This window comes from Sander vitreus, chromosome 8 (assembly GCF_031162955.1).
Source record: "Sander vitreus isolate 19-12246 chromosome 8, sanVit1, whole genome shotgun sequence".
NCBI classification, from domain to species: domain Eukaryota; kingdom Metazoa; phylum Chordata; class Actinopteri; order Perciformes; family Percidae; genus Sander; species Sander vitreus.
Genome location: NC_135862.1, coordinates 27177513 through 27202184, shown reverse-complemented (window position 1 = coordinate 27202184; position 24672 = coordinate 27177513). Strand labels below are relative to the sequence as shown.

The 24672-nt window shown below is 38.9% G+C and overlaps 1 protein-coding gene across 1 annotated transcript in view; it reads left to right on the top strand.

The window, feature by feature from the left end:
* The first annotated feature begins 224 nt into the window (after positions 1 to 224).
* slc12a3 (solute carrier family 12 member 3) overlaps positions 225 to 24672 on the top strand; it is a 36905-nt gene continuing 12457 nt past the window's right edge. Inside the window, exons 1-12 of the mRNA XM_078256152.1 lie at positions 225 to 509; positions 1972 to 2112; positions 5403 to 5478; positions 5614 to 5709; positions 5874 to 6013; positions 6121 to 6231; positions 7486 to 7597; positions 7758 to 7888; positions 16065 to 16149; positions 22254 to 22411; positions 23871 to 23978; positions 24139 to 24262. Coding sequence (XP_078112278.1) covers positions 225 to 509; positions 1972 to 2112; positions 5403 to 5478; positions 5614 to 5709; positions 5874 to 6013; positions 6121 to 6231; positions 7486 to 7597; positions 7758 to 7888; positions 16065 to 16149; positions 22254 to 22411; positions 23871 to 23978; positions 24139 to 24262 — 1567 coding nt within the window. The remainder of the gene's footprint in view (positions 510 to 1971; positions 2113 to 5402; positions 5479 to 5613; positions 5710 to 5873; positions 6014 to 6120; positions 6232 to 7485; positions 7598 to 7757; positions 7889 to 16064; positions 16150 to 22253; positions 22412 to 23870; positions 23979 to 24138; positions 24263 to 24672) is intronic.

The following is a 24672-nucleotide window of genomic DNA, read 5'->3' as shown; positions in this document are numbered from 1 at the left end:
GAGTCTTGTTTAACTGTTCACTGAACCAGCCTTTTTTATGTAGCCCTGGGCTCTTCCTGTTTGGTTAAGGTCAAATATAAAGCCAACCCTCACAATACAGCCTCCTTCATACACCTTAAACTACAGAAGGGCTCCATCACCTTGACAGCTCTTGAAGAAGACTGTCTTAGCTGTCTTTGTGGTCACAATCCACTTAAATACAGAAAATACGAGTGCCATTCTGAATGGAGTTACCAATAGCCAACGACGGTGTGCATCTGGCTGCGTACAAAACCAGACTTCCTCTGTCAGTAGCCAATGCGAATGCAACAGCTAGAGGGTTTGATGAGTCTGGTTACTATCAGTGTTATGGTGATGGGAGCAGTGTGGCATCCCTCGGATCTGATGCTCTAACTGGCTATGAGACTCTGGACGCCCCACCACACTATGACTTCTACGCCAACACAGAGGTGTGGGGCCGACGGAGGCGCTTCAGACCATCTCTGTACCAGCTGCACGCAAACCCTGAGGTAAGGAAGCTCTGCTTTTCTTCTCAAATTACCAAAATTAAGAGAAAGAATAACAAAAAAGCATTTTATAATTTTAATTAATTTTCACTGAATAGGCTTTAAATGGTCTGAAATTAATCCTGATCGCATGATACATTGGTATTAGGTAATTTATCTCTCCTTGAGAAAGTTTTAGTTCTGTCTAAGATGAATCAGTAGCACACATAAATTCAATTGCTTGTGTGTGTGTGTGTGTGTGTGTGTGTGTGTGTGTGTGTGTCTGTCTGTCTGTGGATTTTGTAGTGTCTAACTGACTGTGATTTTACTGCCCGGTCATAAATGAACAATCTTTGTATCCTGGGGGTGTACAGTTTACATGGAAATATGAATAACGGCAATATTTCACTTTTATTAATGTTGGGCTCATTCTAGGAAAAAAAGATCATTAAAGGAGTTTTCTCTGCTGTAAAACACAGTGGCGGATCATTTTTTACCTGAAGACAATACAAGGGTTAGGAGACAATAAAAAGAGACAATAAAATGAGACGACATCACAGTGGGTTTTGAGAAGTGATTTAAAAGAGTTCACTGATTCTGCGAGCCTTATCTCCTCGGGCAAGTCATAAAAGAGACAATAAAAAGAGAAAATAAAAAGAGACAATCACATGAAAGCAAATCTATAAAAATAGGTTTTGAGAAGTGATTTAACAGAGCTCACTGATTCTGTGAGCCTTATCTCCTCAGGCAGGTCATTTCAAAGTCGAGGGGCCATGATGGCAAAAGCACGGTCACCTTTAGATTTAAGCCTTGACTTTGGGACGGCAAGAAGGGCCCCACCTGATGATCTAAGGCTGCGAACTGGCTCATTGTGGGTCCACATCTCTGCTATTTAGCTAGGAGCCAGACCCACACAAGCTTTTTAAGTGATCAGTAAAATCTTAAAAATCAATTATAAGAGGGAACAGGGAGCTAATGAAGCGAAGCCAGGATTGGCTGCTGCATTCTGAACTACTTTTATGAACTCTTATTGTCTGACAATAGCAACAGGCAATTGTTTTCAAACATTATGAAATAGGCCTACTTCGAATTTCAACTTAATTCTGTCCCCGGAGGACAATTGGTTTTACAGCAAGGCATACAATACATAAAAATAACAGACATACAGCACAGAAGGAGATGGGGGGAGGTGACCCAATAGTTGCTGTGACCAACATTCGCATTTTTATGAAATATTAAAATGTAATAACTCTGTATATGTTAAATTGATTTGAATCACTCTATATTTTTGTTACGTCTACTCTTTATACTGTTGATTATGTCAGTATCTCAGCAAAATCTCAACGTAGAATTAAACTAATTTCAAAAGAACTTCCTTCAGTTTTGAATCTGAATTGGGCTCTAAAGATAAAGTGTGTAAAGGATACATTTGTGACTGGTGATTTTGGCCTATATAAATAACATTTACTTGACTTTACATGACTAGGTTGACTCCAGACCTCCCTTGTATGAGGAGACAACAGGTGGAAAGATGGAAGGAAAAGACAGCTCAGAGGAAGACGAGAAGGAGGAGAAGGAGGAGGAGCCATATGAACCTACTCGCTTTGGCTGGGTACAGGGAGTCATGGTAGGTAGGGTTGGAACAGTGTGGGTTTTGTTGGATATCTGTGAGTTGTAGGTGTACAAAACTAATCTTTAAATTTTAAGTAAAAATAAATAAAAATGTTCTAATATAATATAAAATAAATTATAGACATATTTATTTAACATATAATCATTTTATACATATCTGTAGTGTAATTTGCGTTGCTTCCTCATAAAAGAAATTTACTGTATCTGAACTCTACCAGACATTACCAGCATACTGTATATCAAGAACATATCACACTTCACTCTGACATATTACACAAGCCTATACACTGACATACTATAAATAACTATTTTTAAGAAACACGATAAAATTGTGTAAACCCAATAGACTGTGTTGTGTTAATTTTTAGAAATTTTATCGAGGCTGACATGAAAGAACCTTTTCAAGTTCAAGGAAGGAATTCCAAATATTCAGTATTTCAGATTTACAGCTACGATGGAAGCGATGGCGCATGGCACCGCACCGGATGTCAGGCTTTGCCCCTCCCCGTCTGCTATCTGAGTGTTACAGTTCTCAAAATCCCTTCGCTACGGGAAACAACAACAACCTCCGAGCCTACACGCTGAAAATGGCAAATTTTGATGAACAGTAGCAACCTTTGCAGACCATTGGGTCTGGTGACTAATGGTATTAGCTAAAGTTACTGTGTTGACCTGTCATCAGTAAGATACAAACAAAAGCATGGCAGCTTAAAGGTAACTTGTCCATCTTTCAGTTATGTAGTCAGACACTTATATTAACAATCTGAGCCTGTCAGTGGCAAAAACAAGCAAACAAACGACTGAGAAGTTAGTCTCCCTCCTTATGGCTGCTGCCAAAGGCTCTATGGATAAAGAAAACAACAAAGGAGACAGAGGTGAGCCCTGTCTTGTTCCCCTTCCAAGAGCAAAATATTCAGAAATTAACACGTTACTTTGCACCGCAGACTCTGGGTGCTTATACAGCATCTTAATCCACTTTATAAAAATGCTGCCAAACCCATACATTTCCAAAAAACTTTAACATATAGCCCAATTCAACCATATGAAACGCCTTTTCGGCATTGAGGGAAATAGCCACTACTGGAGACTGTCTAACAGCTACAGACCATGCAATATTAATGAGACACCTGATATTATCTGTTGAGCTACACCCACAAATAAACCCCACCTGATCAGGATGAATCAGAGAAGTAATAACCTTATATAATCTATTTGCAATATTTTTGAAATAATCTTAACGTCTAACTGCATTAGGGAAATTGGACAGTACTTCTTACAGTCTCCTGGGTCTTTACCTTTTTTAGGAATCAAAGTTATTGGTGGCAGTGCCCTTCTCCGGTGCCTCTCTATATACCTCTAACAGAAGTGGGGCCAGTTCAGCTGGAAAAAAAACTTTTAAAATTCTGACGTGAAGCCTGGGGCCTTACCCACAGGCAGAGTCCCCATTACCTCTTTAATTTCCTCTATAGTCAAATCTGCATCAAGGAGTTCTCTTTGCTCTTCTGTCAGTTTGGGAAGACCTAGTGGCTCTATGAAGGAACACATTTCTTCATCAGTAGAGGTAGATAATCACCTATAGAGATCAGTGTAAAATTCTGTGACATTCTTCGTTTAATCCCTATTTAATTTTACTTTCTAGTTCTAACAGTGCTTTAGCACTATTCCTCTTACGAAATGAAGCATGTTGTATAATGCGTCCCCTGATCACAGCCTTTAACGCCTCCCATGCCACCCCTGAAGACGACACTGAGGACCAATTGATAGCCAAGTGATCTTTTTGCTCAGACCTAAGCCATTCTATATTTTCTGGCTCCTGTAAAAGGGAGGAGTTAAGGCCCCACCTATAAGCCACCTTTTCTCACTTTGAGGCAGCAGGTCTAGGTACACCCATGCATGGTCAGAGATTACGATATTTCCTAGCACACATCCTATAGCAGAGGGAGCCAGTGATTTGGACATTAAAAAAAAGTCTCTCCTAGAATATGTCTTGTGCACTGATGTAAAAAATGTATAGTCTCTCCCAGCTGAGTTCAACATTCTCCAAATATCAACCAAGCCTAAAATCTTAGTCATCTTCTGTAATGTGAGAGAGGCTGGGGGCCCTGCATCCTGCAATCCCACTGTAGTCCAGAACTGGATCCATTATCAAATAAAAATTGCACCCTAGAACGATATTGTGGCTCCCTACAGCTTGTAATTTCTTTTCCAAATCTGCCTACATTAGGTGCATATATTCTTACCCTTGTATTTCAGTCAGAACGATAATAACTCTTCCAGAATTATCCTTAATTTGTTTAATTAATTTAAATTGCAGGTGCAGTGTAATGAACACTCTACTCCTGCTAGACACCACACTATGAAACACATGTCCTACCCATCATCCACAGCATTTTTCAGATTCCATAATCGACATATGCGTTTCTTGCAAAAATATCACATCGTTTTGTTTTTCATTTACCCTCGGGGATGCCCACAAAACGGACATTTTTGTGTCGGGATCAATTTTCCCAGAGCATGTCGACCTCTCTCTTGCTGGCAGCTCAGTAGCTGAAAAAAGCACTGCAGAGTCATCAACACCGCACAAAAATTCAATGGCTGCCCTCTCCCCTCACTTCAGGACATTGCACACACCTGCTATCTTTCCTGAGCAAAAACATTGTTAAAGACAGTTTTCACTCTGGCCACCATCTCTCTGATCTCCTGCCCTCAGGGAGGTTATCAGAACACAAACCGCTAGACTAATGAACAGTTTCTTTCCAAAAGCCATCCAGACTCTAAATCTACACACATAATGTCTCTGCACCCATATTCACATTTCTTATTAGTGTTTTTACAATCCATTTTATTGATCTGTGCAATATTATATTATTATTTCTATTAATAACAATTGCAATGCAATATTTTTATTATAGCAACTACCTGCACTTGTTTCATGATTAATGTTGAATGACTGTTGTTGTTTGTCTTATGATATACGTGGATGTGTGGAATATAGTTTTATTTTAGGCACCACTGGGAGGAGCACTTGTAATTTCGTTATATTCATTGTAATGTAATGACAATAAAGGCTTCTTCTCTTATCTTATATACTGTCATGCTACTAGCTAGTTGGCATATATTTCTACCGTAGTTATAGTGTGTTAGAACTCTGGCTGTAGAACCATGTAGTTTGTTTAGATCTAGAAAGACTATTTTGAAAAACCCTGGCATATGGTACCTAATAGTGATGTTGGTGTTCAGATCGTATGTATTTGGTAAATTCTGTCAGTAACTGTTTTTTTGTAGATCCGTTGCATGTTAAATATCTGGGGGGTGATATTGTTCTTGAGGTTGCCTTGGATTACTGCTCAAGCTGGTATAGGTACGTCCATCAAAACCTGTCATGCTTGGTCAATTGTAGATGTAATGCACCAAATTTAAAATATTTCTCAGATTCTTCAGTCAATGAAAGCTTCAGTCTGGCTCACTGTCATACTTTCTCGTGTCTTTATATCAGGTCTGACCTGGGTGATTATTCTGCTATCCTCTTGTATAACTGGGATCACTGGTCTCTCGACCTCAGCAATTGCTACCAATGGCAAGGTCAAAGGAGGTCTGTTCACTCAGTGATACATGCAACAACCTACTTAATACATTAAATATTACTGTAATCAAAATTGCTCATATTAGAAAAAAACATATGGACTGTATCTGACATTTCATTGCCAGTGATTCCTAACCTGATGTCAACATATTGCCCCTCTCCCCTATATTTAGGTGGGACCTACTTCCTGATCAGTCGCAGCCTCGGTCCAGAGCTGGGTGGGTCCATCGGTCTGATTTTTGCTTTTGCTAATGCTGTAGCTGTGGCCATGCACACTGTGGGCTTTGCTGAGACTGTTAAAGACCTCATGGTTGTAAGTAGGACGCTGTGTCCTGTTGTTGTATGTGGAGCAACTTTTACAATGATACAGTAAACACACGTTTGTAATTCTGATTAAACACATCTGCACTTTCTTCTCAGGAAAATGGAGCTGTCATGGTGGACGCAACCAATGACATCCGCATTATTGGCATCATTACTGTCACATGTTTACTAGGTATCTCAATGGCTGGCATGGCATGGGAGTCAAAGGTTAGCTCAACCAAATATATGAGACCAAGGTTACCTTGCATTGTGGTTGGGATTTTAACATGTACTCAAAAAGTGATGTGTTGAAATGTGATGCACTGAATGTTTTACTGCTGCAGAAGTTACAGAATAAATACTTTTTGAGAAATGCTTCTTCTATTCTATTCCATTACTCACTAAGAGTTCTCACGTTCTCACACTCATCTTGTAAAATATGGACGCTTGGTCAGGTGCCTTTGTCATTCTTATTGACGCTAAAAGTCTCCTTTAAGGAGTAAACACGCTTGGTCGGGAGTATTGCCGTCCCTTTAGCGCTGTCCCTTTAGCGCTTTAAGTAAACGCGATTGGTCGGGACTAAGGAAAAGGTCGTGGGTGGGCTTACGGTTCCGTGACACGCGGGAACTACGGGACGGTTGGGTTTAGGAAAGGGTCGTGGGTGGGCGTATGGTTCTGTTACACGCGGGAAGAACGGGACGGCTGGGTTTAGGAAAGGGTCGTGGGTGGGCGTACGGTTCTGTGACAAGTGGGAAGAAAGAAAAAAACAACTATAGCAAGCGTGACAAGCAGGACGCAAACCCCGCTTTCCTGGGTGAAAGTCCTGTGTTTGACCCATCCACCACACCAACCAACCTCCAACGCAGAAATTCGCCATTACATACTACTCGCTAAATCCTATCTAACTGCTGCTCTCCCCGGTGCGTTACACAAACACACTGAAAGATGCCTTTTTCGTTGCATCGGACACTGACAGCCACTGTCCAAACGTCCTTGTTTTACATGTTCGGAATGAGAACGGGTTGAAGAGTTAGATGACAAGATTGGTACCACTGCTCAATGCTCTGAAAAATTTATTTTAGTAGTGCCTTCCTCAGGTGCCACCTGTGGGCCTTATTTTGCACTATTGAAGTATTTTTGGAAACATTGAGCTGTTGTGCGGACTTTACCTTCTTTCTACATTTACTTTTTGTCCTGCACCAGCAACTACATGGATGTGCACTACATCATCTTTTTCTGAAGATTGATACCACTCTCATTTCTATACCTATAATGTAGAGCTAGAGTCAGCAGTCAATTAGCATAAGTTAGCATTAAGAATGAGGGCAACAAACACTTCATCATGTTTGTTTTAAGCATGCTATGTAGCTAGCATGTTCACCCTAGCTGTGGTGATAAACCCAAGTTCATTTAGTGTAGTGAGATACATTATCTCGTTTTCACATGTAAATGTCTGTGTTTACTTTATTCTGCTCTCCACAGGCCCAAATCCTGTTCTTCCTGGTCATCATGGTGTCATTTGCCAGTTACATTGTTGGAACAATCATGCCTGCTTCAACACAGAAACAAGCCAAGGGTTTCTTTAGCTACAAAGGTGACTACTGTTAAGTCCTTGCTCAGAGTATCATATTTTAAATGCAAATGCACAGTTTCCTCTTTCAATAAAGAGTGATTTATTATGTGTGTGGTGTTTTTTACACAAATCAAGGATAACCAATCTTCAAGTTTCTCCCTGTCCTTTTCACCTTCAACAGCGGATATCTTTGCCGCCAATTTTGTGCCCAAATGGCATGGACCAGACGGCAGCTTCTTTGGCATGTTCTCCATTTTCTTCCCCTCTGCCACTGGCATCCTGGCAGGAGCTAACATCTCTGGAGATCTGAAGGTATGTTAGTTTTTATTAAACTTTATTAAGGACATGGGGGATCCATAGCATAATAAAATACAGAAAAACAAAGAAGAGAAGAAAAGAGGAATATATATATATATATATATATTAGGGTTGCACGATATTGACAAAATGTGATATTGCGATATCGATTATGAATATTACGATATCAATATTAATTTCGATATTTTTAAACATGTACAATTAAAAAAGTTAAGGTAAAACGCATTGTAACAATACTCATAGATTCATAACAATATAGTGTTACAGTGAGACTTATATACGGCTCTGTAGTGCGCCTGGACCACAGGTCGGTCGTGGATGAAAAATATTCAATCTATCTGACTCCAAACTCTGCCTGCACCGCCTTTTATAAAGTTTGTCTAGTTCATTCAGAAGCTTCTTGAAGCCTTTTTTATCCACTGTGTGGATGGGCATCAAATCTTTGGCCAAATAATACGTTATAGCATTGGTGATTTTGGTATGTCTCTTTGAGTTCTTGTCGTACTTTGTGCCACTAGCAAAAGTACTCCCTAGCGAGGATTGTTTGGCTAGCTCTTGTCTATTAACTGCAACAGGTTTTTTTGGGGATAGTATCATGCACTCATCGTAAAGTGGCTTGTGGTGGTTTTTAAGATGCGAAAATAGGTTTGTTGTATTGCTTCTTGCGCGGTTTTGCATAGTGCATTAGCCTGTGAAACATCTGTTGGCTTAAAGCCAAAGTTTTTTCAAGCTACAGAGGAGGCATTACTTTTGTTTCCTCTTCAATCTCTGTTATTTTCAAATTTTCTTACTTTTGTGTCTTCTTTTGCTTCACTGACTCCCTTTGCTCTCTCTTTAGGTGCTTTCTTTTCTTTCGCTTCTCTGATTCGTTCTGTTTTGTTATCTCTATCTATTTCTTCACTTACACTTCACTCGAACATTCAAAACATGCACACACGTGGTACACTCCATAGGGTTTGTCACGTAGTGGACCCGTGTGCTGACGTGCACTAACGTGCAAGTGGCACGGTAACTGGCCAATGAAACAGGATCATTATAGCGCTTCAAGCGGGCTCTAAATCGAACACAACTAAGCCACACAACAAATGGATGGGACGCAGCGCTCCACAAAATAAACAAAATATTGCATACTTATTGTGACACTTTCGATATAATATTGTGCAACGTGATATTGCGATAACAATATTAAGTCAATATATCAACTTAATATTATATTATTATTATTATTATTATTATTATATATTATATATATATATATATATATATATATATATTAGGGCTGTCAAAATAAAAAAATAAAAATGACGCAGATTAATCCATTCCATATTGAACTTTGACCCAGAGCCGTTCTAGTCACCATAAAATGAAGGAGGGAGATGAGAATGCCCTGCCTGGATCATTGATTGGAACATTTACTTATAAAAATCTTCTTCCTGAATAGGGTTGGGTACCGAAATCCGGTGCTAATACAGGTGCCTTCATGACCTGCCTCTACCAGACTGAATAGCAACGCGGATTTTGGCGCCTCATTTCGGTACCACTGATATGTCTGCGCTTCTCTCGGATGCTCTGAAACAGACGTTACAGGCAACAGAAACATCGCAGCAGCTAACGTTAGCCTACCGCTAGCTAGTAGCTGGATTAAACCAAGGGGGTAAGCTTCTCCTCACAACGCGTACCTCCTATGGCGCCATTTTGATGCTAACAAGCACTCACCCCCCGTTAGCATCCCATTCGGTTAGATTGCCATTCATTTTGACGTCACTTTGACAGCGAATAACTTTACATCTGAAGCATTTAAAGACTCTATTTGTCCACTGTTTATTTCTAAAGAAAGACCACAATGTATAAAAAGGCTCCATTACTTTGTATCTCACATTATGGCTCCATAGCAGATGTTTTTGTAAAAATAGGTTAACGATTGTGTCATAACCACGGGACTTACTGTCGCATAGTAGAGGAATTACCGTATAGTACAGGAGAAGCTCGCAGGCAGTATGGACTTACATTAGCTGTTTAAGTTTAATTACTAATGTTAACTAGCATTTTAGTTAGCAATAATTAGCCTGTGTCCATGTTATCTCCTTACATATACCTACCCTCTCCGTCTCTGCAATATTTGGAATGATTGAGATTTCTCTTGGCACAGCTACCAGAAGACTTCCAACTTTCAGACAGGTTGCTCACGTCACATTTATGTCGTCTCTCTCAGTTGGAGGCTGCGCAGTAACGCTCGGCGCTCACCGGAAAAGTGCTTCTAATGGCCTTCACTGGTCTCCGTCCAGAGCAACGGGATCTGTTGGTCCATTCTATATACAGTCTATGGATTAAACACGGTTACAATGCTGACAGCTAACGCTAAACGGTGTAAAGTGTGACTGTATTTGACTGTAGAGGATTCAACAACGGGATGTAACAATGTGCAGCTGCCGTTGTCGGAAAAACACAGACGGTTCAATGAAACTGGTAACCTACAGCCTCGTGGTGCATTCAAAGTTGTTGTTAAAGGCCCTTTTCCCATCTGGTAGTTGTTTTTCTCATTCAACAACAATTTACTAGTGAAATAAGTTAAATCATTTAATTTTGACCATATGGCCTTAGCAACAAACAAGCCTTCTTTAATGTTGCCGGCTGTTGTTTAGTACCCTTCTTTTTTTTTCTTTTTAACTTTCTTAAAAAGTATCGGTTAAGGCACCGGGCAAAAATTATGTATGCGATTAATTTAGATTAATTAATCACAGAGTATGTAATTAATTAGATTATTGTTTTTAATCGATTGACAGCCCTTATATATATATATATATATATATATATATATATATATATATATATATATATATATATATACATACATGTATATACATACATGTATATGCACCTGTACACATTCCACAATGAACATCATATATTTATATACAAAATTGGTTCCACATTCTAGATGACAGGGTTTGTTAGAGATGACATAGTCTCGCTTTGCCAGACCTTCCTCCACAGCGCTGCGGAGGAGGGTCTGGCTAGTCCACACAGCTCTCCGGGATGGGAGAAAAACGTGCTCTGGTTTATAGGCATTTCTTTAAACCAATCACAATCATCTTTGGTGACGCTAAGCTCCGCACAGAGCCATGGTGCCGCTGCAAAATAGCCTCGGGAAGGAACTTGTTTAGGTGGAACATGCTGAGCGGGGAAGTGAGATCCAATCATAAGTGGTCACTGAGGACGCATTTGGAGATACATTCTACAGACAGGTGAAAACACACACACTTAGAGCTGTCCCCTCGTGATCTGTTCACGCAGGACAGATATTAAAACCAGGTCAGAACAGCCTTTTTGTTTGCCCTGATGGGCCATGAACGTGTCATCAGTCTTCATCTCTGTAGTGCTGCAATTCCATTACTATAGCAGCAAGGACACACACATATGCAGCCCCCACACATCTTACACAGCCAGGTAGCTTATCTAGTAGCTTGAACCCGCACAAAACTGGGGTGCTCTTAGCAGAGTAAAAATTATTTTGCTATCTATTTTTAGAAGAAAAAAAGAATTGCGCTGCCACATGATGAAGTAATAGTAGGTTATTGTGAGAAACCAGGCATTGATGCATAGACTGTATAAGTGAAGCCAAAAGATCTTGATTGCTCCCTGGTTGTAGTATGGGTTATAAATCCTGCCCCCTCCATGTTAACGGATGGGACATGGGCCAAACTAAAAAATTCAAGTATATCTCAAATAAATCTTTCTCAAAGATGGTTTATGTCATTTTAGGTAGTTCTGATCATGGTGATGCTTGTTTACGTGTTCATTTTTCTCATAAGTTTGTTTTTTTAATTAGTTATTTGATAAGTCAACTCTTCCTAGTCAAAAAGAACAATTCAGATATGCACAATGACATTCTTCCTATCTACAATTGTCATTTCAGATATCCACAACATCATTCTTACCAGTACAAATAACGTCACATGAAGAGTTCTTTAATCATCATTCTAACTAGTGAGAATACAATTTTATCCAGTAGAAATGCTATTATGGATATCTCAAATGTAATTACAGATGGGAATGTGGTTTGATTAGATGTTAAAACTGCTTGCTAGCCTGGAGCCTCCCATCTCATGCTCTCCTGTGTCATGTCCTCCCGCCTGGTGCTATCTCCGAGCTTCTACTTTTCAAAATAAAAGCTTGAGTCTGGTCCGCTATGTCTTGTACTGTGGTGTTTTGAGTGTTTTTGAACTACACAGTACGGCAATCATGCTAATGAATAAAATACTTTAAAATATCTGTCTATAAGATAAATGCAGACTATCATGCTTATGAATAAAATACATAAAAATTAGAGATGCACCAATTACAATTTTCTTTGAGTTAGGCCAGGCGATACCGATTTTAGCCGATTACGATTTCTAACCACTTTACAGCACACACAAATATTTAATTTCTATCTTTTCTTTAATAGAACATTTTGCACAGAACATAGAAATATTTTTGAACAGATAATGGATCACTATAAAATAGAACTATATAAATTACTCCCGGTGTGGGAAATTCACACACATCTAAAGTGCAATGTTAGAACCATTTCCTTCCTTTCACATCCAATATCCAACTAAAAAAATTTGATTTGGGTTTTTGGTGTCGTCCCTCCACACCCTACTCTTTCCTTGCAGGTGTTGCATATTGCAAACTTGTTATTTTCTGCACACATGCTGAAGAACTTCCAAACAGCTGACATGTTGCAGGTTAATTCACGAGGTTCCCTACATGTGCGAGAATAGCGCGGACACGCGTTGTTTATTGTAGCATTGATCGGCATGAAATCGGCATATGTCAGATTGACCTACCGGTCGCCGGTCATGGCCGGTCACTGGCCGGTCTATCGGTGCATCTCTAATAAAAATATATGTCAAACTAAAAGACAAACTAAAAATCCATTCTATGGCTGCAGCCTGGAGCCTCCCGTCTCATGCCATCTTGCCAAGTGCCTTCCCCGAGCTTGCTATAGAAATAATAGCCGCTACATGTGAATTTCGCGGACATACAGTAGCTAAATCTGTTGATAGAAAATATTTTTGTTCAGCAGATGTCTTGGTTACAGTACGATTGAGCTAGAAAAGCAGTTGTGTGTTTAAATGTGCAGCATTTATACACTTTAGGAAATCCCAGGTCTCTACCTGTTTTATACAGTCTAGTCTAGTCTATACAGCTACAAAGCTAACGTTAGCTCAAGTTGGTTGGCTGACTAAACAGGGAGGGACTAAAATCCTGTCTGTTGCTTTTTTATTTTGAGAGCAAATTGCTCCACAAAATGAATACAGTTTTATCACTTTTATTTTCTTGGTAACCGTTGTTGTATAATCGCAATATTACACTCGAGGGTACACTTCAGTGATTCTTACGGACCTCATTAAATCAACACTCTCGTGTAATATTGCTTAAACAAATGTTGATGCAGTTTTAAATGGTCCCTTCACCTATAACGTTACTTCTTGGTTTTTAAGATTTCAGAAAGGAGGAGGTTAACCATTATTTTATCATGAATCTTATTTTTCTTCTTGCCAAATTTCACATCCATAAATGCAGGTTTAGAAATTCTAAACCTTTCTTTGTTGCATAAAACAAGCTTGACTGTTATTTAGATAATATCAGATCACCTTCCAGTCATAAAAGGCATGAAAACCGTTTCATTACTCTTTTGTGGTGTCATATATTGTATAATTGTAAATGTGTATTTAGAGTGTAAATTTGGGTGGCTTCATTGTTGAGCTATATGTTTTTCCCCTGGCATAAGTTTTTTTGTTATGTTGTGAATTAGCAAACAAAGCATTAAAAAAGTATATTTTTTAAATGGTAAAGTCATAACAGGTTTCATCAAATAAACAATATACATTAACATCAGGGATACAACAATAGCATCCAGAAATCTGCCAACTATGGCTAAAATCGTTAATTTAAAAGTTTAAATGGTTAATTTTAGAGTTTAAATTGTTAATTCTAGAGTTTAAATCATTAATTTTAGAGTTTAAACGGTTTTCAATTGACTGCAATAAACATGCTCACTAACTTATCCGTAACTCCATCTTGAAAATAATTTGCGATTTTGTATTGTTGACCCTGTTGCATGAGATGGGAGGGCATGAGACGGGAGGCTCCAGGCTGCAGGAAGTGGAGATACGTCGTCAATCTCAAAAACTGTAAAAAAAAAAAAAAATACCACCTATTTGGTTCTATCTGATGCTGTATGAAGTAGTAAGGAACGTATAACCTGCAGCGTAAAACACAAATGCTGAAACGCATTATTATCAATTTCAGCAAATTTCAGTAAACAAGATGGTAAAAATAATCACAAATAACTGTGCAAATTATTACATTACCACATTTTGTCGAACAAAGGATGACAATAAGTCCCCCACAGCATTTCCATTTGTCTCTCTATCTCTATGCGCAGTGTCTTTCAGCTCAACAGTCAACACACATCTTGTCATTTGATGGTGCACATCCACACCAACCTATAAAATGAGTCTCATAAATAACATTCCTGACATTATTATAGCGTATCGCACACACACAGGAGTCCCGTATCAGGAGACAACTTTTATGGACAAAAAGTGTGATTAGTCTTGCATGTGCGGGAATATTGCCAATCAAATGAGTTTCTATGTCCCATTCATTGTCTCAATGTGCTGTACAGCCATTATTCAAATGCATCAATTCGGGTGCAGAGGAGAGGCAGAGGAGAGTACCAACGTTAATCAGTGCTTCTCATGGCAACTGAAGGGGGGGTGTCTTTGTGAAAAACATCAAAATTTTTCTGGAAAATGGTGATTTTGTCTTCCCTACTTCTGATAATTACAATATTACTCTTATTTGCATTACATTTGATGTCTAAATCTGTACCATATTATGAGCATCCTCAATAACTGTTGAAGACCAGCACTACATAGACAGAAAATCACCAAATCATCTGCGTACATGGTTAGTGAGAGAGTTACCAACCATGCATCCTGTTCCACATCCGTTTAACTGCAGTGATAGATTATCCATATAGATGTTCAAAAGAAAAGGAGACAAAGTACCACCCTGTTTATTCACATGGAACGGAGCAGATACAGAATTTTCCGTGATTTATATAATCAAAAGCTTTAGAAGCATCAATAAATCCATACAAATTGTGGAATTTTGCCTATTGTATTCATCTAAAATCTTCTTTAGGGCAAAAATACACTATCATTACCATGTTTACATTTAATAAAATAAAAAAATCTTTATTTAAAAGGGACAACGCACATTAATCAACATGAGTACAGACTACCAGCTTTATCTTTAATAAAAGGCACTAGTAAAACAGATACAACAGAATAAAGTAGAATACCATGAAATAATGGCCCAGTAAAACAAACAGCAAGCAGAGGGTAGTTTTTCCATAGCAAGTTTTAAATGTTAAGCAGCACATCACCCCAACCGTCATCCACCATCACTGGCTCCCAATTGACTTAATTAATTGTAAAATCCTCCTTCTCACCTACAAATCCCTCCATGTCCTGGCCCCACTGTACCTCTCCGACCTCCTTCATCCATAGACCCCACCCCGAAACCTGTGGTCCTCAGACGCTGGCCTGCTCTCCATTTCCCACACCAGACTCTGTACCTTCAGAGACAGAGCCTTTAGTGTTGCAGCCCTATCCCTCTGGAACACCCTCCCTGCAGATATCCAAAATGCTACATCCCTGGACATTTAAAAAAAACTCCTGAAACACCACCTGTTTACCACAGCCTACAACCTACTTAGTATAACCACTGTAATTATGTAAAGTGTCCTTGGGTTTCAGAAAGGCGCTATATAAATAAAAGTTATTATTATTATTATTATTATTATTATTATTATTATTATTATTATTATTATTATATATAGTCCATACCTTATGCCTTACTATCTCCCAGCTTCATGACTGCATCGTCGACTTCCTGTGGGGTAGTTATTTATTTCTCTCTGCCTATTTCTTTTTTTGTAAAGATATATTTTTAAAACAGCATGCATTGTTCTCATTTATATAAAAAACTGCCTGTATCCCACTTCATCCTGTTCTGCACACAAATCTTGATTAACATGTGTGCTGCAAATTATAACTCAATTGTATGTTAAAAAGCCTTATGTTGTTTTCTTTTGTCCCCTCCTTCCCAGAATCCAACAGTGGCCATTCCTAGAGGAACAATGATGGCAATATTCTGGACCACTGTGTCATACCTCATCATCTCTGCAACCATTGGTACCGTTATGTCCCAACTGTCTACTAAATCTGTAGACTGCCTTTTACCCATAATGACTTAGTCTTTGAATCACCTTGTTGACGTTCTTTTGCAATAATGACTACCTCTATGCTTCTTACAAAAGGCATTTTCTGTAATCATATGGCATGAAATGATGAATTCAGGATGAAATACGCAAAAGATTATTGATTTAGTGTGTGCATTGGTTGATCCAACAAATCCTGGTGTAAAAGTATTCAAGATCCATCCATCAATGATCTACTTGACCTATTGTTTCATTTCTGGTTGCCGGTGTTGTACTGGTTTTCAAACTAACTGGTTTCCATATGTTGTGTTTATCTAACAGCAGCAGGAGTTGTCTGCCACCAGATTCGTCACACAATAACAAACTTATTACTGGCGAATTTTCAAACTGCTTCCCAGATCTACTTCTGCAAATATGATGGTATAAGTGAGCACTTCATCCGGCCATCTACAAAAAAGAAATTTAAGAAAATATGATTGCAAGATCGTGGGGAGGTGGTTTTGATTTCACTAGGGAAAAAACACACATCATCTGTAACTGCGGCTCCACACAGTGAGCTACGAGGCTCTTGGTTCTCCTGTTTCCAGTCACGTATTAATTAACTACGTCAGCATCCAGGTAACATTTTGTCTTGGGTTGATCTGAAACAACTGGTTACCTGGGTTTATATAGAAAGTACCCGAGCGTATTTATCACGTTTCTTCCCTTGAGGCTACCGCTATAATGACCACTACATTACAACCCCCTACGACACTACACGTACGACTATTACATAATTTTAAACATACAACATACACAACGGCTGATAGAGCCAATGAGCCAGCAAAAGTAATATTCTACCCACAAGTTCTGAAGGCATGGACGTAATAATTTACAGTCATTCTCCTTCCTTTTGTGTAGGCCTATATTGTATAGCAAAACATACCTCTGTGTTTGCAAATAGTGCTTGCGATACAGTGTTATTTGAGCTTTGCTCCGAAATAACCACGCATGGTGTGTCATTTATTGAATGATTCTATCCCAAGTGATGTCTCGTTCTGAAATCAAACTCCAACACAGCAAAGTAGTAACTTAATTTTGTAATTTAAATTATTTAAGAAGCTTATTGAGCTCAGGCGATATACAGTATGTGTCTCTCTGGGTTCAATAAGTGCGCCCTCGTGATATAAAACACTGCCTAAGCCCAGGGTAACAAGTTGTTTTAGCTTTTCATGTGGCTGAGTGTTGGCTATTGTGTATTTTGACAGTATTGTCTGAGTTATATTGTTACTGTTTAAAAGTATTTATTAGTCATATGTGTAATGTTATAGGGAGCTGTAATGTAGTGGTAATATAGCCATAGCTGCGAGAAAACGCGATAAATATGATTGGGCAATTTCTAGAAGAAATTAGTTGTTTCAGATCAAACCAAAACAAAGTCAAAGAACTTCGAGCACCCAGCGTAGAACTGCGGAAACTCTGATCGGAGATCAAAAACCAAAGAATTTCTAATATGGGAAGAAGTTCCACTCCCTCATTACTTCAGGCTTCTGAACTGGTTGCAGTTCCACCAGAGTTCCATATAGGTGGCGCTCACAGGCCAGTGCAGAATGAATGGGACTCTATGGAGCTATACCCCTCAATGCAAAATGCACACTGCTGGTTGTTAGATTTTTTTTTAAAGTCGCTTTTTTGTTCTAAAAAGCCTTTTAAAATGTCAATGACGTCATACATATATACGGCCAGAGATACTGCTTTACGGCAAGCTCTTTTTTCTCTCGAGGCATCGACAACACAGCTGACAGGTTAGCCTCTCCCTGTTAATACACGTGCTAGAAAGAGGTTTGCTAATGTTTTAAAGACCACACCGAAATATTCACTCTGACATTCTGGTTCTGCTTCGGATGCCGTCAAGTGGGATCTCCGATTGTAATCAGTCCTTCACTGACCAATCAGCATTTAGCAGAATGCTAGCGTGTTATGGGCAACAAAGACTCAACCTGTAACAAATCGAAAGGGCATAAGTACTCGTTCATTCAACTTTTGACCTATAATCCATTTTGAACTTGCAAAAACTACAATCAAATCTGAGATTTCTCAATGACAATCGGGCGAAAGAGACAAATTTAGCCGTCTAGCTCCATAGGGTCCCATTCATTTTGCACTGGACCGTGATCACCCCCAGTGGAACTCTGGTGGAACTGCAACCAAAGTAGGTACAATGGGGCTGAATAGGGAGTGGAACGGCTTTCCGTAGACGGGCTTTGTCGAAAACCAACTCAACGCAATCTTCCAATGATTGTAGGTGGCTGTGATGTAGTACTAACTTCATATTCCCCGCAGTAGATATGAAATGCAACCTAAAAATCACCAGTAATATGTTTGTGATTGTGTGATGAATCTGGTGCCAGAGGCAGGCAACAACTGTTGCTGTTAGGTAAACACAATATACGGAAACCAGTTAGTTTGGAAACCAGTAGGGACACAACACCAGCACTGTGTTGGTAGCGTATTTTTGCAACTCTACCTCAATCCAGTTAATTTTATTATATTTATAACTCTCTCCTTTAAGCGACTCGCTAATCCCACAGTTGTTCACACGCTATTCAGTTCTGATCACGTTAGCTATTAGCGATGGCTTCTCTCTCTTCCTCTCACTTTCATGCTCCCTCTTGCTCGGCATGACAATTGTTTAGCTATTCCTCTGCCTCTTTTAATGATGTAATAAATGTAGTTTATTTGCCGTGTTGGATGCAAGGCTTAGTCAATTGGAAGCATGGTTTTGCACCATGGAAACTTAGCTGCAGGAGTTAGCTTTTAGGAGCTGGTGCAGGCCGACCTATTATCAGAAGGGCTTTCAAGCATGTGAACAACAAGAAAGCAACAGGACCAGACGGTATCAGTGGGCGGGTCCCTAAACCGTGTGCTGACCAACTAGCAATGATAGTCAACCTGTCAATGGCTCAAAACGAAAGAAATTATAGAAAATAGGGTTGGGTACCAAACTTGATACTTTTCAGGGTACTGACCAAATAACGTTGGTACTACCGAGGACAGATTCACGTTAAATCAATTGGTGACAATTTTCGGTACCTGAGAGCGTGTAAGGAAGGTAGGCTGCTGGATACAACAGAAGCACTAAGAGACACAGAAAGAGCTTCTACCCTCAGATCACTAGGATCCTAAATGAGCGCAAAATTGAAGTGTTTGGGCTACTGGACATATCATGAAAAGTGGTATACAAGTCAGGCTTGGTAAAAATAGATATCTGATATGGGGCTTGGGTGTGGTAAATTGGCTCAATAGCTCTACCTGACTTTTTTATTTAGTTAAAGCCCTCTCCTTTAACTTTCATGTAGATGTATGACATTTGGTGGGCATATGTATTATATCAAGACTTACAAAAACTGGTCTTGGAGTCATCCCCTAAACCCATCAGGAAGTCAGCCATATTGAATTTACTGTAAAAATTGTGGACGTTTTTGACCATTTTTAGGGGCTGTGCTTTAACGTACGCCTCGTAGATTTTTTTATCCGATTGACTCCAGTTCTGGCTTGGTGTATCCTGTACCTTCTTTGCAACCTCAACAGAGAAAAAAGGTGTTACACATGTGGTTTGGAATGATTCTCCTAGCTTTCTTCTTGCAGCGCCTGGTGTAAATATTCTTTAGGCAGAGTAGAGCACTCCCCATTGTATGTTCAGCCAAACAAACCACTCTCTTTCACTCTCCTTTTTGGTGCTGTTTCTGTACCAGGCAGTGATGTTTCCCATCAGGATGTTCTCAATGATGCAGAAGTAGAAATTCCTCACTATTTGAGGGGATACTCTGTAATTCCTTAGACATCTGAGGTGAAACAGATGCCTTGCCTTTTTCACTACTGAGTCAGTATGCAGTGCCCAGGTCAGATCCTCAGTGACATGGACACCAAGGTACTTGAAGCTGTCTACCCTCTCCACCGAGGAACTGTTATATATATTAAGGGGGGCATAGTTCCTTCCCTGCATCTTCCCAAAGTTCACTTTCATATCTTAAGTCTTGCTGAGTAGGTTGTTGTCCTGACACCAGTGGGTGAGTCCTCTACTTCTTTCAGGTAGGCCTTTTTAATTGTTGTCTGTGATCAGGCCCACCACAGCTACGTCGAATGGTGTTGAAGTCAAAAGTGGCTACACAGTCGTGTGTGTACAGGGAATACAGCAGGAGACTTATAACACAGCCCTGGGTGCTCTGGTGATAAGGATGATGGTGGAAGATGTGTGTCCGCCCAAACTCACAACTTAGGATCTGTCTGTCAGGAAGACAAGGATCCACATGCACAGTGTGGTGTTTAATCCCAGGTCCTTGAGCTTTGTGACAAGCCTGGATGGAACTATGGTGTTAAACGCTAAACTGTAATCAATGAACAGCAATATCTTCTTTTCCTGGTAAGATAGGGTGGTGTGGAGAAAGTGTGCTATGACATCTTCCCTTGATCGGTTAGGACGGTAGGCAAATTGTTATGGGTCTACTATGCTGCCTGGGTAGTGAAGAGCAGATTTAATCCTTGACCAGCCGTTCACTACAGAGGTAAGTGCCACTGGGCGGTAATATTTCAAGCAGGCTAGTCTCTTGGGCACAGGACTGATGGTGGACTCATTGAAGCAGTGTATAGTATGACAGACTGAGCCAGCGACAGGTTGAATATCATGGTTTCATTAGATACTAACAGAGTCAAATCACATGACATCTTTATTCTGATTAAATGTACGTACAATATAATAGTTCCTAGTTGGCGCTGTACAATGGTTTCCCATTAAACCTCAATCCTGGAAAGGAAACATAACTTCAGTACTTGTCAGTTGGTTAGTTCAACATAGCATATTAATTCATGTAAATTTTAATGGCAAAATTAGTTTTATCCTGTTCTCAAGTTCACATTGTATCAACTGGTTGGTCTTCTACTACTACTACTGCCACTATCCACACCTTGTATACAGTTCTGAAGTACAGTGTTCTCAAAAATGTACGACAGTTACATATTTTTGCTTCTTCAAGTTATACCTTTGCACTATGTCTATGTCTGCTATGTTTACATTGTATGAAAACAACACACGTAAAGCTACAGTTGGTAACTTTCATAGAAAATAACGTTTTGTCATATTTGCTCAAACTGTCACTATATCAAGACAGTACTATGTGAATGAAAAAAATCACGTTTCTCTGCCTGCTCCTGGTACTCCTAATAGCATAAGGAAAACATTCAATCAGAGCTGAGGTGTCTCTAATGCTCTAGTCAATGACTACTCGTAAACTGCTGTCAAACTGTAAAACTAGGCAGCGCTGATCAAAGATAAATCAAGATTCAGCACTGTCGAATTTTACAGTTTGACTGTAGTTCATGAGCCATTGACACTGCATTAGAGACGCCTCAGATCTGATTGATTGTTAATCTTAGGACACGGTGAAAACTTGCAAATGCCATCAGTAGCAGTAGGTGGAGTCAGAGGAACATGATTTTTTCACAGATTAGACTGTCTAATGTGCTACTGTCAGGATATAGCGACAGTTTCAGGAAACATGACAATAAGTTATTTTTATAAAAGTTACCCACTGAACCTTACAATTACCTTGGAGAATTTTGCTCATAACCTTTACAGTTACATTATGTATATTTTAAATATTATTAGCAGGTTGCATCTTGACAAGACTGGGGTTTAGTTGTAAGTATGCAAGTATAATGACAAAAGCTGAATTAAATTGAAACATTTACAAAGAATTTGGGTATGGATATGTTGCCATAATAACAACATGCAGACACATTATAGGAAGTCATAACCTTAACATTTTGGAACATTGATTTTATTTCTACCTTTAACAAGTGTCAGTAATAGTTACAGACAATATGCATGAAATAATAATTGTCAGGATTACAACATGCATTATATATATATATATATATATATATATATATATATATATATATATATATTTTATTATTATTTATTTTTATTTTTTTTTCAATTTCTTTATTATTTTTGGGATTTAGGTTGAAAATCTTGTGTGTACGCATATGCAATTTCTTTATGCATGCTTGTGTCCATGTGTGTTTGTTTACTCCCAGGATCCTGTGTGGTGAGAGATGCGTCTGGCCTGTTAAATGACACCCTATTACCATCCTCATCTGGGGTTTGTGTTGGTGAGGCTTGTCAATATGGATGGGACTTCACAGACTGTATCAACAATAAATCATGCACCTACGGCATCAGTAACTACTATCAGGTCAGCACAAGCTCACTCACAAATCACAAAAATTACTTAAATCTGTCTTTATTCCGCTCTCTGTTTCTCAATTTGAAGCCTTGCAAGTAGGGCTGTCAATCGATTAAAAAATGTAATCTAATTAATTACATACTCTGTGATTAATTAATCGAAATTAATCACATACATAATTAACGGTGCCTGAACCAAAAATAAAGAAAAGAAAAAATAAGGGTACTAAACAACAGTTGGTGACATTAAAGAACGGCTTGTTTATTGCTAAGGCCATATGGTCAAAATTAAATGATTTAATAATAATGTATAACAATAACAATAACTTATTTCACTAGTAAATTGCTGTTGAACGACAAAAACAACCACCAGATGGTAAAGGACATTTACAATAACTTCAAATGCACCAGGAGGCTGTAGTTTACCAGTTTCATTGAACTGTCTGTGTTGTTTCTCTGACGGCAGCTACAGATTGTTACATCCCGGTGTTGAATCCTCTACAGTAAAACACAGTAAAACTTTACGCCGTTTAGCGTTAGCTGTCAGCATTTTAACCGTATTTAATCCAGCTACTAGCTAGCGGTAGGCTAACGTTAGCTGCTGTCGAGTATAGTGTTAACTAGAGTCACGTGCAGCGGTGTTTGTGTTGCCTGTATCGTCTTTAGAGCATCAGAGAGAAACGCAGACATCAGTGACACCAGATTTCGGTAGCCAGGGTTAGCAGGAAGAAGATTTTTACAAGTAAAGTAAAAGTAAAAGTTCCAATTAATGATCCAGGCAGCACATTCTCATCTCCCTCCTTCATTCTCATCTCCCTCCTTCATTTTACAGTCCAATGGTGCCTAGAACGGCTCCGGGTCAAACGTCAATATGGAATGGATTAATCTGCGTTATTTTTTTTTAACGCGTTATTTTTTCTCAGATTAATTAATCGAAATTAATGCGTTATTTTGACAGCCCTACTTGCAAGATATTATTTTTATGTCGAATTACCCACATTGATTTCCATCTAAATCACAAAATGAATAGGCTATGCAAAGCACAAACCAACTCCTTACATGGTTTCTGGGTAATGAAGTCCTTTAGAATTTCAAACACTCAAACATTGACCTCCTGTTGATACTTGGGGTCGCCAGAACATAAAGCTGTCTTGTCGTCTGTCAGTTCAAAGCATTTATGAAGAAGAATACACAATACACAATGGAAACTGACAGCAATGAGGCAACACAAATCGACTTTGAGTTCGTGAATTGCGCTATATAAATTCAATTTATTATTATTATTATTATTATTATTATTGTTATTATTATTATTATTTTATTACGTAATTCTGCATAAATGATTGAGTCTCCCTCTATAATAATCTGTTACATTACCTACACAACAGTAGGTCACCCTGTGAACAAACAGTTTCTCCTCTGGTGAGAGAGATGAAACTAATAACTAAACAGCACATTTCCGTCTCTAGTCGATGAGCATGGTGTCAGCCTTCGCCCCTCTCATCACTGCTGGTATATTTGGAGCAACATTGTCCTCTGCTTTGGCCTGCCTGGTGTCTGCTCCCAAAGTCTTTCAGGTACACACAAACACACACTAGATACACTATACACTATATGTTGTGAATATTTTTTTCTATTTATATATCAGTGCAACATTTTCCATCTCCCTGTGCCTGTTTAAACACAAGCTTTTTTTCCTTATATTCTCTGTTGTATGTTTTTTTTTCTTTCTGGTAGTGCCTATGTAAGGACAAACTCTACCCTTTCATCGGCTTCTTTGGCAAAGGTTACGGCAAGAATGATGAACCACTCAGAGGCTACCTACTAACGTACATCATCGCTGCCTGCTTCATTCTCATTGGTGAGGCTTTGAAGAGAACCTCTGTAGGTGACCAGGAGGATCTTTAGCAATTATAGTTTGAATAGAACTGGGAATGTCCTGAAACTTGTTTTATTAGAATATGGGCTGGAAAATTAGTTTTGCAAAAATTAAAAATTATCAGCTGACAAAAACGCCCCAAATCACCATGTCTTGTTTTGTAGTTGTATTTTTGATGAACTATCAATGTTAGTACTAACTTCGGTGGCAGCAGAAGAAGGAAATGTAGGGTTTGCATTAAAGAGGCCCTATTATGTTTTTTGGGGGGTTTTCTCTGTCCTTCAGTGTGTTATATAGTTTTTTTGTGCATGTAAAAAGTCTGCAAAGTTAAAAAAAAAAAAAAAAAACATATTTATCAGAGTTGTCCCACAGAAAACATATCTCCTGAACTG